We start from the raw sequence: 15,621 nt of genomic DNA, 5'->3' as shown, positions 1-15,621 counted from the left end.
CATGCCTTGTACAATTGCCTTCACTCGCACGTACGCACTCCTTAGCATTTTGTCAAGTCACACATTCAAGTATCCTCACCAAAGGATATACAGAATCAAACTCACAGACCTGTGAATATGCACACTTCTCCCTCAGTTGCAAAGGCTGCTCAGATGTAAGAAACCCTATATGGGAGGTTCCCATTCAATTAATATGTGAATAGTTCAGATCCTAATAAAACACTGGGCCAACACATTATGATAGAAGTACACAGAAATCCCTGAATGTTTAAGTGCACAGCAAGATTAAAAAAAAATATCAGTTTAATAGTGAGCAAGTGTCCTGACTTTGTTTGCACACACTCAGTGGCTGAAGTAATAGTTAAATAATGAAGTATTGGCATTCATGTGAATTCTTGAAAACCTGAAAGCCAATACTTATAAACAAGCACAGGGTGCTCCTAGCTGCCAAGGACACAAGTCTGTAATAAAATGCATCGCACCCATTTGGTCCTCAAAAATCTCAGTGGGATGCTACACATTGCTCTGCAATGAATCCCTCATTCAAGCACTTGCAAAATCAGAAGAAACAACTCCTCTATGAAAATAATGATACACCATCACATTTTACGCAGAGCAAATTTGTCACTTAAAGCTGAAGAGTCTCATGGGAGACACTTCAGTCTGCTGACACGGATATAAGACACAGTTTACAGAATGAAGGAGGCCAGCTGACACAGAAAACTTTTCTCATGCCAAAGTTCTTCACAGCTAGTTGACATGTCACTGCTGTTATCACTTCTCTCTTTAATAACAATGATAGAAATATACTGAGATGGGGATTTAAAAAAAAGTTAATATGGGTACAAGTTGCAAAGTTCTCAATTCTATTTTCAGATACCCTGAATGCATACAACTGCCAATAAAAAAGTCAACTTTTACATTAAGTACTTAATTAAGAGTGGACAACCAGCAGGCACATGCAGGGTAGCTGCAAGACATGTGACAATAACAGAATAATACATTGCAGTGAAGTTTTTTGGGTGTGCATCCCACAGAAAGCTACAACCAGCCTTCTGGTTAAAGAGCTATTTTTCTCTTTCTATTGTGTTCAGAAGTCAAATGAAGACAAATCTCCTGAGATCAATCAAATTACAATATAAATATAATAAAACCCCTACTGACTCTTATCCCACTTGAACACTATGCAATTTTTTAAAAAAATGTTTCATCTCAATACTGAAGTCTAGAAACAGAAGGTTCTGTATAACTAGCTTATACTTCTTCATACACAGTGTGAATTTTTCCTATGCCATTCAAGTAATAACTGTGTTAAAACAATGCTATTAAGTTGGCATGGTTAGGCACTCAAGATTTAAAAAGTCATAGGCAGAACACAGAACTGTCCTCTCTGAGTGTATGCGCAGGGTTGGAGTCTTTGACTACATGGACTAATTTTATCTAAGCGTTTCCTGTCCTCTTCTGCTCAGAAGGTCAGGGACAAACATGAAAAGGAGGACCCTGGTTCAAGACCAGGACAATTTGAAGGTCATTCTCAGCACCAACTAAGTTGTTATCTTTCATGAAGCACTGACTATGATGGAATTCTCTTGCACATTTCCAATCAGACAGACTCAATGCCTGTTGAGCTACCCGGGCTACCCTTAAAAAAACAAACAAACAAATAACCAACCAAAACTGAAAACAAAGATTTACATACAATCCTTTCCTTACAAAAAAGCACAGAAAAAGTAGAAATATAACCTTCCTCTGTTTCTTTTGGATGGAAAGAGCTTAATCTTTCTCCGTAGGTGCCAAGATCTCTAATTACAACTCTGTTTGACCCCAAGAAAAAAAGCTACCTGGGGAAAGAAAGAGATGATGCACTGCCATAAAGGAAATTAGTGATAGAGAAAAATACAGGACATTCCATCTACGTTTTTAAACCCCTGAAGACAGCCATTTTAAGTTACAAGACTTGAATGAAGTCTTGCAGCACTCTGTTACTCAAACCATAGTCAGGTACCTGCTTTATAATATTTCATCAAAAATACATCAAAGGCAGTGGATAATATATACATTTTAAAATAGAAAATACATATAGTAGACTATTTTAGCACTATAGAAAGCATGAGTTCTACCTACACTACATTTTAATCCATATGGTATACAATTAACTTGCTGGGTAGCATCTTGCTTGACTGAATGGCATGAAGCTAGAAAAAGATGCTCAGGAAAATCATGTGGTCCTTAAGTAAACAAAACCAAAATTGCTATCTGCTCTAGTCAGCCTGGCAGACAGGCTTTTTTCAGTTCTCAGCCTATTAAATAACATGAAAAAGTGAAAAACCTCTGACAGAGAGAAAAGATTTGAAATTCCTTTCACTCATAGACCAGCAGGACTGGCTTTCTTCCACAGGCCAGCATCAGGAGATTCTGCATCGTACTGACCACCCAATTTAGTTCAGATTCAGCTGGACAGGCCAGGTGACATTTCCTCCAATGGCTCTGATGGCTAAGTAGTGTTTTCCTGTGGGGAAAAACAAAACAAAACAAAACAAAACAAAAAAACAGAACTGCTTTTGAGCTGCTGGTGGTTGATCCCTAGGGAGAGGGGCTTCCCAGCTGCTAAAGCCAGCTGATGAGAGACAGAGAGCTAAAGAACTTTCATACTGAGACCAAACCTAAGATTGACTCCACCTCACAACTCAAATCAGCAGAAGTGGCAAATGAGGCATGAGGATACCTTAAAGAGACTAAAAGATAAAGTGCAACTTTCCTTGTACCCAAAAGCTGTGTGTACAGTTTCACTGTAACTTAAACATTTATTTGATGTATTGGCTATCCAGCTGCATAGGATGTTTCAAGATCTATTGTCTCAGATAAGGGTGCAAATCTAAGGTAAAAGATGCTGTGCAAATGCTGCCATTAGAAATAAACATAGCTTCTAAGGAAAATCCACTTGTGAAAAATTTTGTTTTTGAAATAATTTCTAGTCATTTCACAAAAAGAAATCAACATTGAAAGCATATTAAAAGAAACTTCAATTCGGATGCTTTAAGACTTACTAGAAAATTACATTTAAAATAAATAAATAAATAAATACACACCAGATTAATTTAATGGGAAAAAGTGCTATTTCTTTTTTCCTGCTATGCAATGTCTGGAAAGCATAATGAATTCCCAGGCTTTGAATTTACACAATAATTTTAAATAGCTACACTTGATTCTCATCTGACAAACAGAGATTAAAAAAAGCAAAATTCATTAGCGTAACAGAAGCCTAATCTGATGCATTCCCAACAAGCATGAACATTTTATACTAGATTAGATGCAAATTTCACCAAGAATGAAGAAGTGATGAATAATTTGCTTCATTCGTTATGAAACAAAGACTTTTAACCTCAGACTCATAATTTGATCTCATCCTTGGTTTTTGTGGTGGTTCCCCCTGAAGGTGTGTCCTCATCAAGGTTATCTTGTAGATCTGACGACACATTATTTGAACAATTCTCAGGGTCACATAAAGATTTGTCTGGGTGATTTCCGCAGTCATTGTTCATATTTTCATCATCCTTTTTGGAATAAGAAGTGTCCTCTTTTTTGTCCGAAGGATCGTGAATTGCTTCTGATTTTGAAAGCTGGCCACTATCAGCACCGCTGTTCTTTTCACTGCTCTGCTTAACAGCATCACAGTTCATTTCTTGTTCATCCTGATCATTTTCTTCTCCATTTTTTGTGAGTTCTACTTTTCTCTCTTCAGTTGCTTTACTAGCTGAGGTTCCGCTTGTGGATGTACTCTTAGGCTCTTTCAGTTTCTTATGCTTAGAAATATAACTACTGTGCACAGAAATTGGAGATGCTGGCTTTTTATTTGTTTTGCCTCCCTCTGACTTCTGTTTTCTTGGGGGTCCCCAGATAAAATGCTCTGATGGTGTATAATGCTGCTGCGCAAATCTCAGGAGCTTTCTCCTTTCTCTTCTGTCTCTAATAGTATACACAAAATACTCTAGAGCACTTTGCTTAATATTGGGAATGGTATCTTCCACAAGAGCTTCATGGAGAATAAATTTTACCAGGGGAGATTTGAAACTCTCATATCCAAGTTCACCAAGACTTTTCAGAATTCGAGTGATTCTCAAGTAGTTGTGTTGAGACCTTTGGAAGAAAAGGTTAAAAAAAAATCCATTGAATCAGAAAAGAAAAGCCTTACAGAAACAGAACTGGAAATACATTTTCTCATTCAATTTTAATCACTCAAGATATATACTTCAAACTTTCTGAAGTTTTATTTCTCACAGTTGATGAAGCCTGCCAGGTTTCATCCATTCATCATCTTTGCAAGGATGTTGGGATTGAAAATTAATGTCTGCAAAAGGTACTGAGGCAGTAGATGAAATAAATTTATCTTCTGAAATTTGTCCTGAAGTGTGAAGCTCCTCATAAACACATATAAGTAAACAGTATAACTTGAACACCTAAAATTTACACAGCAGAAGTTAGGTTAGAAGAATCACAACTCCTGATTTAAAGGAGCTGCTCACTAGTATTATGAGTAGCTACATGGTAGTGTGTACACAAGTAGACACTCATATAATTACTTTGTATTATAACAACATAGTAATTACAATCTATGAATGTGCAGTGAGTGACACTTGGATCTCGTGAAACCTCATTTTATCTGTGGCCTGACTCTGAGCATGTCCCTGTTAGTTGGCTCATAAAATTTGAGTGAAATTAGTAACAAATTATCCCCATTATTCAGATTTAGCCACCAGCAATCCTACCTTAAGAAACAAGTTTTCATTTAAACAGGAGAACAAAATACTGCAAGAAAGCTGCTGGTACCTCTGGCCTTAGAGCTAAAAATAAAGCAATCACAAGATGTGAAAAGAAATTTTAAATACATTGCACTGGACAAAATTCAGTGCAAACTTACTGTCCCTGTAATGATGAAGTAAGGTGACAAATGGTCTGCTGCTGAAAGCTGAAGGTAAGATTTGACTCAATACAAGTCTAAGCACTGTAGTTAATAAATATCAAATTCAAAATAGAATATGTTTTGAGGAGGGAGGAATATCTTTATAAGTCAGCTTCCATACAGGTGTTGAGAATTTGATTTTCCTCAAGAAAAAATGTCAGTACAAAGACAAGCAACCCATTCCCTATAACTGAGAAGCTGAGCCTTATGATCAAGTGAGAGCATTCTGTAGCAAGACAGACAAATTACTTTGGTACTATGATCTTCAACAACATCTCAAGCTGTGTACAGAATGCAAGGATGTCAGCTCCTTAACAGGCAAGAAGCACAACAAAAGAGGTCTTTGGGACCTTCCAGGTCTCTGGGAAGACCTGAGAGTTGCCTTTCAAAACCTAAAGGGGGCTATAAGAAAGAAGGACAGACTCTTCAGTAACAGCACAAGGAGAAATGGTTTCAAGCTAAAAGAAGGAAGATTTAGACTGGATAGGAGGAAAAAGTTGTTTGGTTTTTTTTTTTTTTGTAATAATAAGCAGAGTGAGGCACTGGAACAGGTTGCCCAGAGAAGCTATGGATGCCCCATCCCTGGAGAGATTCAAGGTCAAGCTGAAAGAGTCTCTGGGCAACCTGACCTAGCTGTGGATGTCCTGGTTCACTGCAGGGGAGTTGGGCTGGATGACCTTTAAGGTTCTCTTCCAACTCAAATGATTTCATGATATAATTTTATGATTCAAAGAAAGGGGAAGGAAGAATGTACAACAGATACAAAATAGACATTGAGTATTTCTTTTTATCTTTTTTACTGGCAACTTTCAGAAAAATGTATCTTCCCTTTCTGTAGGAAACAACAGACTAAAGAGATTCTACAGCAATTCTGGAGTCGAGTGCATGTCATTACTTACTCATTCAAATGCTGAAATCTTTCTTGCCAGTTAGCAGCTCGTGCTACGTTTCCAGTTTTATCAATTAATTTTATTCCAAAAAATTCCAGCATCATTTTGTAAGCCAAAAGGAATCTTCTAATTGCTTCCTTTGTTTTCTTGAACTCCTAATAAAGAAAACATCCAAAATTCAAAGTGACATTAAAGCAAGTGCTTCTGCATTGTATAAAAACAACTCTGCATAACAAGAAGTAGTTATGTATCAATATCAGTGTGATGGTTTGTTTTAAGCTCAACTTGTATTACCTCAATTTCATATGTAGTTAATTCTTTCGCATAGAAGTTCAGACCTTGTTCCCTCAGAGGGAAAAGCCTGTTAAAAGAAACAATGAATTACAGCTAACAGTACATAAACACTTAACCCAGTTAATCCTTGGAAATAGAAAAAGGTAGTAAGTGACCGACCACTGTATGTATGTGTGGTTATGTTCCAGTTTTTCATAATCTCCTTTCCATTTGTTTAGGACTTCTTCAATATAAACTCCTGCATAAAAATAATTAGAAAAAATTGTTAGGCAGCCACCAAAACTAGCTTTCAGCTACATAAAGAAAGTACATCATTTATGCCATTTACATGGCAGGTGCCTCATACTGACAGAATACATGCTTTAATTTTCTTTCACATACTGTGCAAAATAAGGCCTATTAAAAAAATAATTTATTTAGTTGCTGAAACTTTCATCAAATTTTAATTGAAAAATAAATAAATCAATTGACTTAAAACACTTAAGGGTACATGACAATAACTTAAAGAAATACAATTTTCAAAATATTCTCATTTTCTAGTTTTCTTTATCACACTGACTGGTAATTGACAAACCACCTAAGTATATTATTGAAACATGAGTCAACTGCCATCGCTTAAACACAGGAAAGCTCTGCATATTTATCATCTTTCTGGAACAGGCCTCAACACTTCCATAAATCTTTCATTCTAGGAATCTCTCCTGCTGCAAGTAATGTTAAGATTTGAAAATCTTTGGCAATTTTCGGTGGCCAAAATATCGATGCCATTGCTGTAAGTCGGAACGTGGAAGCTCAGGTCAAGCTCATCAAATGGAAAGTTCAGCTTTTAGTAGCCTGAAAACAGTTGTGGCATTTAATCAGCTCCTCTTGCAATGCCAGAGTGACAGAAAAAGGAGACAAAGTATACCTAAAAAAAATTAATCATTTTTCACATCAAGATCACGGACATGAAATTCAGTTACAGACCAGGGTATCTTTTCACTGTACAAATGCACATAAGGACATTACTTGTTCCAAAATCTCTCTCTCTTCCCATGAACAGCCAGTATTTAGACTGAAACCAGTAATTCAACCACGGCAGCATGGCCTCTCCCAAATTCAAATAGCACAGGAGTGACCTAAAAAGCCCAAAGCCCCAATTGAATGGTCTCCTATTACACATGGGATACCTCTGCCTAGTGAAATTTTCCGTGTCAGTCCCAACAACAAGTGAAAACTCCCTTTGTACTTAAAAAAGTAGCCAAAGAGATAAGAACACAAAGTTTACAGTGCAGGCAAGGCTGGAAGGCTGGGAAACGATCTGACTAAGAGGCTCTCCTGCCCTCATCACACCCCACAGAACTTGTAAAGTAATTATGTTTCAAGTATCAGAAAGCTTCCCACTGAATTCCAAGGTCTAGAGACTGCAACTCAAGAGTCTGTAAATTGTGGAATTAAACTTCAGACCTAGGAGTGCTCTACAAACATCCTTTCTTTCCCTCAGTAACATTCCCTACTACTTCAGCCCAAAACGCAGTAGCTTCAACTCCCTCTAAATACTCTCATGGACCCAGGGCAAGGTTAAGGTGGTAACAATTCTTTCCCATCCTCAAAAATACCTTCACAGTCAGAGCTCTGTCATCATGACCTCAGCTTTCACGGCCTATCAGCTAACCCTTGACACCATCACTCATGATTTTCTCCTGAAAAAGAAAATTTTAAAACTTGCCAAAACTAACATTTGTCTTGGGAGGCAAGGCCTCCTATAGCTTCACCTGGTTAATCCTCTAGAACACCTCCTTCCTTTTCCAGCCTTTAAAGGATCACCCAAAACCTTTTCTCTTTCGGGCTCACATGGTCCTCTGAACCTTTCCCTTTCTTTCTTGATCTACTCTCCGCAAGTGAACTTGCAGGTAACTCACAGATCTAAGTTTTCATCTAGCCAAGCTGAAAATGCAGTCTTCAGCATTAGCCTGTGTATATTTAGATCTAAAATTCACGATTATTATCTTTTTTTAGCATAACCTGACTTATCTTCTCACTCACTGAGGTTATTATAACTCAATTTTTTGCCTATCAACAGCTGTAATTTTCAACCTTCCTGGCTATACTGACATCTTTACATCCTTCTTGATAACGTTCCAGCTTTCCATCAGAATTTAGATATTTCATCTCAACACTGTTTTTCTTGACCTTGAAAAGCATACTGTTGCCAACTGTACATCTACTCTGAATGCTGCTGAAAACGCATTTCTAGACAACAGCATTTTTTTTTTTTTTTTTTTTAAACTTTATATTTCACTTTCAGTCTTTTCTGATCTGTCCAATCCTATGGTGTCACAACCTGTTTGCTGCAAAGAGATTGATTCCTATCTCTGACCAGCCCTCAACAGCAGCCTCCACCTCTCACTCCTTATGTATTCAAATACACGCTTTTGTATTTCAGCTCCTCTCACGCTGAGAAAAATCTCTGCATACACCTTCAAAGTAACCTTCTCATACTTTGAGAACTCTGCTGCTTGAAGTTCTTTCTTTTTTTTTTTTTTTTTGTCAGTGGCTGAGCTCTCATGTGCCAAGACTCCTGCCTATCATTCTAACCAACACTGTTTTATTGTCTCCTTCTGCTTCCCCCATCTGTCTGCAGCCAAAGTATGAGAGACAAAAGGATGGCAAACTCTCTAGAGCAAGGGTTTGTGATTTTCCAGCTTGTTCTGTGTTTGCACAGTACCTTGCTTGTGAGAGCCCTGCTTCATTACCAGAACCACCAGGGACTCTGATTATTATACTACTGATAACAAAACAATTTCTCACACATGAGGAAGTGACAACATATTCATTTCCCCTCGCATGGTGCTAGGAATAACAGCCTAAGCCCTGTCACTCCTTTTCAAGCAGCAAGAGTTTGTTAAGCATGGTGGAACAGCGTTATCTTTGTTTAACAAAAGGCAGTGCCACTAGAGTAAATGTGTTGTGCTAACAACATCTCATCGCACTTTTCAGCACAAGAAAAGCATGACCTGCCTAGAGGAGAAGCAAACTTTGGCTTAAGCATTATCAGCCTGTTATCAACATGGTAGTCCAAATCATACAACATATAGCCGCACACTTCAAATTTATCAGATAATAACAGTTTCGCTCTGTTAGTGTTACGGGTGAACATTCTACTGTTATCATTATTACTGTCACAGATTACTCACCGTCAGGTTTAAAAGGGATTTTATTTTTGTAAAAGCGGAGATTGCACAAGTCATTTTGGTATCGAAGATCTTTAAAGTTCTGCTGAAAGAAAGAAAATAGGACATTATCAGCCTACAAAACATAACCCGCTACTGAGAACACCCACATAGTGACATTCTGCTCTTTGAATAATGTGAGGACAATTAAGGTTTAGCATTTCAGGTAAGCAGTTTAGAGATCTGCCAGTTCCTTCTGACCACCTCCTTCTCCTACTGAGAAGAAACAGCAAGCATAGCAGCACCTGACCTTCTGGCTCAAGGAACTTCCAAAGAACCATTATCCGGACTCTGTGTACCCTCTTCAGTTTTCAATGCATACATCTCTTTTTGGGATTCTGTCACTATTCCCAGGCTTACCACAGAACCACAGAACCACAGAACTGTAGGGGTTGGAAGGGACCTCCTGAGATCATCGAGTCCAACCCCCCTGCCATAGCAGGTTCCCTACACCAGGTCGCACAGGTAGGCATCCAGGCAGGTCTTGAACATCTCCAGAGAAGGAGACTCCACCACCTCCCTGGGCAGCCTGTTCCAGTGCTCCGTCACCCTCACTGTAAAGAAGTTCTTGCGCATGTTTGTGCGGAACTTCCTATGCTGCAGTTTCCGGCCATTTCCCCTTGTCCTGTCTCCACTCACCACTGAAAACAGTCTGGCCTCGCCATTCTGCCCCCCACACCTTAGATATTTATAGACCTGGATCAGGTCCCCTCTCAGTCTCCTTTTCTCAAGGCTGAACAGACCCAGTTCACTCAGCCTTTCCTCATAGGGGAGATGCTCCAGGCCCTTCACCATCTTCGTGGCCCTCCGCTGGACTCTTTCCAAGAGATCCCTGTCTTTTTTGTACTGGGGAGCCCAGAACTGGACGCAGTACTCCAGATGAGGTCTTACCAGGGCAGAGTAGAGGGGGAGGATCACCTCCTTTGACCTGCTGCTTACACACCTCATGTGTTTGCACATACATCTAGGATGAAAAGATGCTGCCCTTGTTTCATCCCCCTGTCACCGGCACACACTGGGCCTTTCCAGCAGCTTTATAACTATTCTTATTTCTCATATTTATTAAGCATCATTACATTCAGGATTTCCCAGGTCATGTGCTGCTCTCTACTAAAAAGAGAATTTTAAACTGTAAAATATTCTTACTGGATACTGATGTCGGTACTTGTATAAATCCCTTGCTGCATAGAAGCTTCTCTTTGGCTTGGCTGTCAGCTCTGTTCCATCACCGCTCTGAAATATTTAAAAAGTAAATAACAATGGTACACAAACACACCAAATACTGAACCTGAGTAATATTAAAGTAATTATTTTTCACAATATTTCAGCAGTGTAAACATACACAAGTACACATATTTGCCTACTGTCTGGTCAAACACCAAACATCTTTCTGCTGAATACATACACATACTTCCAAATTTAAAAGGTAAGACTTTGAAGCAACCAAGATGGTGCTAATAGAAGATTAAATAAGTAACTGAATGTGAAAATGCTAATTTTGATCAGGAAGCCACATTATTTGCAAATAATATTTGTCATGTGTGTCTTGACTTAATTGCTTTCCCTGCATTCTGTGGAAGAAAACAGTCACAGACAAGCAATCTGTAGTACAAGTGCCTTCATGAACTGTTCTGTATTATTCATTCCTCAGAACTTAAGTTATAATCCTAGTGAGAAATAGCACTAAATTCCCAAAGGAAAACCTGCAAAAAGAAAACGCACTTGTACAAGGCCTTGTCCTGAGCAGCAGCTGTTTGCTACAACCTGAGACAAACAGAGCACACCAAGGTCAATGGAAGTCATTCCATTGACTGGTGAGAACACTCAAAAAACCAGCATGTATTGAAGAAAAAGAAGTACTGCTCTACAGAGCAATTCAGCTTGCTGCCAACCACTTTATTTTCTACATTATTTCTTTATAACTATACTGTAACAAAGTGATTTGGATTGTTTAATTTGCTAAACTAAGTTTCTACGCTAAGACTAAAGGCCAAATAAGAGTGAAAAAAATACAGTAATTCCACACCTTGCCACCGGCAAACAACAGATTAAAGTGACAACTAAAAAGGGAAACTTCTGCGACCACGATTTATTATCGTACACTCATTGCTTATCAGTATTACATTACTGACAGGCATTTGTTTCCACGCAGCCCAACTCTGACTGCAGGCAAAACGCGCTTACCTGAGCAAGCGATAGCCCGACACAGGCATCAGCAAGCCACCAGCACCGCGTATCAAGTAGAAATGAAAACAATAAACGCTTATACTTGTTTAATTTTGCACAGCGGCAGTTCGTAAGCCAAAAATCCAGACCCAGTCGGTGCACCTTGCGTTCGGGGCAAACTCCGGCGACACTAACGGCCAAGCAGCGGCTGCGGAGGAACCTCCGCGCGGAGCCGGCGGGTGCCACGCCTCCCCGCCACGCCTGCCCCAACGTCCCGGCTCTTCAACCATTCAATGCCGAGGCCAAGTTCCAGACTAAACGCAACGCGACACGGAACCTCCGCTGGAAGCGGGAGCAGCGCTCTCGAGGCCTCGTTTCTCTCAGCACGGCCGTTCCGGTGCCGGCGCGGTACGACCCGCCTCCCGGCCCCGCACGGAGCTCCCGCAGCCGCGAGCGGCCGGGCCCGACGGATGGAGACGGGCCGACGGAGGCCTCTTCCCCGCCCGAGCACCCGCGCCGTTCCTTCCGATGGAGATGCGGAGTTCCGCACCCCGACACGACGCCTCCGGGTGTCGGAAGCGGCCCGCCCTCCCTCGGGTCCCCCCGCCAGCGTTCCGCAGATCGGGGCGGCGCACCGCCTCGCTCCCTCCCTCCTCCCGCCCCGCCGCAGCGCGGTACCGGACCCGGGCTCGTCCCGGCGCGGGCGGTACCTGCTCGGGGCCGCCGGCGTCCCCCTCGGCTCGCTCCCCTTGTTCCGGCGGCCGCGGAGGCTCCTCGGGCCGGTCGTCAGCGGCGGGCGGCTCTTCCCCGCCTCCCGCGGCGGTGCACACCCCCTCCTGCTGCTGCTGCTGGCGCCGAGGCTCCCCGCCGGGCTCCGGCGCCTCGGGCTCCGAGTCGGTCTCCCAGGTGGAGTCGCAGTCCTCCACCGTGGTGGGCTCCTTGAAGCTGACGCCGCTCAGCAGGCCGCCCATCGGGCAGCGCCGGGCCGCCGCCGCGCCTCCCGGAGGCCGCGGAGGCCGAGGGCTGGGAGCGGCCGCCGGCTGCCTACGGCTGCGGCATGGCGGGGCGGGGCCGGGGCCGCTGGGGCCGCTCCCCCGCCCGGCCCCAGCCCACAGACGGGCGCGGGGCGGAGCTGCGGGTCCGGGGCTTCCGCGGGAGGCGCCCGGGCGGCGGGGGGGGAGAGAGGGGCTCGGCCCGGCCGCGGGGCGCGGGGCGGTGCTGCGGGGCTGAAGCGGCGTCGGAAGCGCCGTGGGAATCGGCGCCGTTGTGAAGTTCTCCTCTCCGAGGAGAGCTCGGCGCCCACCGGGACCGAGCCGGGAGGAGCGAGCCGAGCCGGGTGCGTGTCGAGAAGATGGCAGCTCCTTCTGCGGAGCCGCTCGTGTTGTGAGCGGCAGCGTGCGGACACGGGTCGCACAGCGCACGGGCTGCGTTCCTGTGAGGAGGGCTCGGGGTGCGGGAGGCAGGGCTGAGGGGCTGCGGCGTGCTGCCCGGGCGGCTTCAGCTCTTCCCGAAGTCCCTCGGGCTTTGGGGTTAAAACTGATACGGAAGGGCGGGTTTGGCTGGGTAAGGCAGAGAGCTTTGTACTTGGCTAGAGCGTGCGTTTGGGACAGAAGCATTGCCTGGAGAGAAGAGCTGGTGAGATGGAGGCTTATCCTGTTGCAGTGGCTGTGCTCAACTCGGGATTAAAAATGGGCTCTTTGCTTCTAACCAGAATTGTCAGGCCGACCATCTCTGCCTTCTTCCTTGCAGGCTGCTTGTTGGTATCCATTGTACGGAGCACTGGTTAGTGCTGACCAGCTCAGCTTGCCCTCCTGTTACGTCTTTTATCTATGCATCCCACATTGACTGTGTTTACATTAGGGACAGCAGAACTTCACCTTGCACATGAATCCAAAAACAGGTGAAGATTTTGTTAATCTTTAGCTTGTATGGCAATTGACTTCACACACAAATCTTCCTGTAAGAAAGCTCTCTCTTGTACAAATAATTGCACCTTATTATAGAAAGCTCAGTTATACCCGAAGAGCAAACTCCTGTCAGCTTTGCTTTGTCAACTCATCACAGAGTTTTAGGAGGCCTTTTTAATGATCTGGAACTCAGGCCACTGATAAGAACTGGGAGTCAAATTAATTGACTTGGTGTCATCATTGGGCAGTGCCAAGAGCAGAGGATTGCTTTGCTTTGCTTTTGGTAATCCAAGTAATTGAAGTGATGTGATGGAGTTTCCTGAACTACTGGGAAGTATTTTTAGAGTTTCTTAAGAGTTGATAGCTGAGCAGACCATATTGCTTGCAATCCATGCGAGAGATGATATAAGTGAGGCTGGCTGAAGTTTGGGTCACCAGGGTAGTATGTGTTTTGTTAGCCAACCAGATATGTTGTAAGGTATTAGTCGTTGCCTTGAAGGAAAACAGGATAAAAGAACTCTCAAATTAGAAACTGAATTGATGATTGTTGGTATGGCACTCCAAAAAACAAAAACAAAAATAAAACAAACACCCAACCCCTTCAAATACTCATCTAAATTTTTTATGTTTTAGCTGTAATCAACTCTCATGCAATCAGTTTTCATCCTTTAGCTTACCATTGGACTAGTGGCTAGTTTCTGAGTGAGTCTGATGAAGAGAAAGAGGATTGAAAAGCTCTTATGTAGATTAACAGTGGTCCAGAAAGAACCACTAGTTGTGAAGAGATGGAGGACCTGGTTTGGGACCTGTCTGCATTGTCGTGCAGCTGAATGAGAAAAAAAAAGGTCTCCTTCCCTGAATGAGTCATTTCCTATTTTTGTCATCAGTTACTTGCAACTATACCTCAGCTGCCCAGAGGGATGTAGTTTGGAGTCTTTGGGATGACAATAAGCTCTGGATGTGGCGGGGCAGATCTGTACTTTGCCAGGCTGTTACGTTTTTCCCATGAACAGTGTCTTCTTTCACAGATGCAATTTATTGCTGGTTCCAGTTCTGAATAAGAGGTTGCCAGAATTCATGAAGACTTTTCAGCACCTTACTTGGCTTCATAGGATGATAGTTGGGAGTTTAATCAGATCTCTGCAAAACAATCCTTAATAATAAAAAAAATAATTTTCAGTCATCTCATAGTTGTAATTGATGGTTAGAAAGTGGTGAACTTCCGGCACTTCAGTTTATCCAGTTATTCCAGTACAAGAGATTACTAAGTGCTAAAGCCAGGAAGATCTACTTCAGTCAAATACTCTGACTTCTACATAACACAGGTCAGAGAAGTTTTTATCTCAGCCATCTTCAAAGAAAGACAGAAGATCTTAAGAACTGCAGGCTGCTATTACATCAATTACTGACTTTTTAAACATCATCTGAGAATGCAGCCAGTTTCTCAAGAGGAATTAATCCATCTGTAGGATGCAGCAAGGCCTAAATAAGCTGCTCAGCACCGACCTCTAATTTATTTTAGGGTCCTCCACAACCCCCATAACAGACTGAAGCCAGCTGCCTGGGCCAGTACTCAGCTTCCCTACAGCAGGGCTCCTGAACTGCAGTAGGAAAGCCATTATATTTGGCTGTAGATCCTAGAAGGGAACTCTCTGAAAGAAACCCAGGAGAATGCTTTGCATGGTCAGATGTGGGCATCCAGGTGACCTTGGAGATTACCTGCTGTATCCAACTGCTGCTGCAGAAAGGGCTCCAGAGCTCCACAGGTCACGTGGTGTACTTGTGAGCTCCATGCAGATGTCTTGGCTGCTCTAGAACATCTCAAATACGTGATAGGCCTACCTATCAACTGTGCCTGTATATGCCTGGCTGGTTGGCTGAATCACTTTGAGCTGCATTGACTAGAGTTTCATTGATTCTAGTAAGTCAAGAAAGTTGCCTTTTCTGTGGTCATTAAATGAATAGCCATTCTTGTGCTCCATGAATAATAGATACCTATAGAACAGTAGAAGGAGGTGATGGTGTCATACGCCGCTGATACATCACTACAGCGTGTGTTATTTCATCACCTACAGCTTGTTCCCCACCCATCACGAGGAGGCAATAATAAATTCCACTCTGCTTGAGTTAAAGGGCTTGACTTTTAGTCCACTTAAAGCAGGGGCATCTGCTTCAAGTGCAGTTCAGCAGTA

At 42.6% G+C, this 15,621-nt stretch overlaps 1 protein-coding gene across 1 annotated transcript; it reads right to left on the bottom strand.

Annotated features, from left to right (window-relative positions):
- Positions 1-3,389: 3,389 nt before the first annotated feature.
- On the bottom strand, positions 3,390-12,493 carry OGFRL1 (opioid growth factor receptor like 1; the record flags this gene model as incomplete). The annotated part of the gene is made up of 7 exons (XM_079550044.1): positions 3,390-4,137; positions 5,860-6,005; positions 6,145-6,211; positions 6,304-6,382; positions 9,321-9,402; positions 10,503-10,589; positions 12,233-12,493. 7 exons carry the CDS (start codon positions 12,491-12,493, stop codon positions 3,390-3,392), a joined length of 1,470 nt encoding a protein of 489 aa, XP_079406170.1.
- Positions 12,494-15,621: the final 3,128 nt, after the last annotated feature.

Source organism: Tetrao urogallus (genome assembly GCF_951394365.1).
Source record: "Tetrao urogallus genome assembly, chromosome: 2".
In the NCBI taxonomy this organism is placed as follows: domain Eukaryota; kingdom Metazoa; phylum Chordata; class Aves; order Galliformes; family Phasianidae; genus Tetrao; species Tetrao urogallus.
The sequence above is the reverse complement of the archived record's forward strand: the minus strand, read 5'-3'. Positions and strand labels throughout refer to the sequence as shown.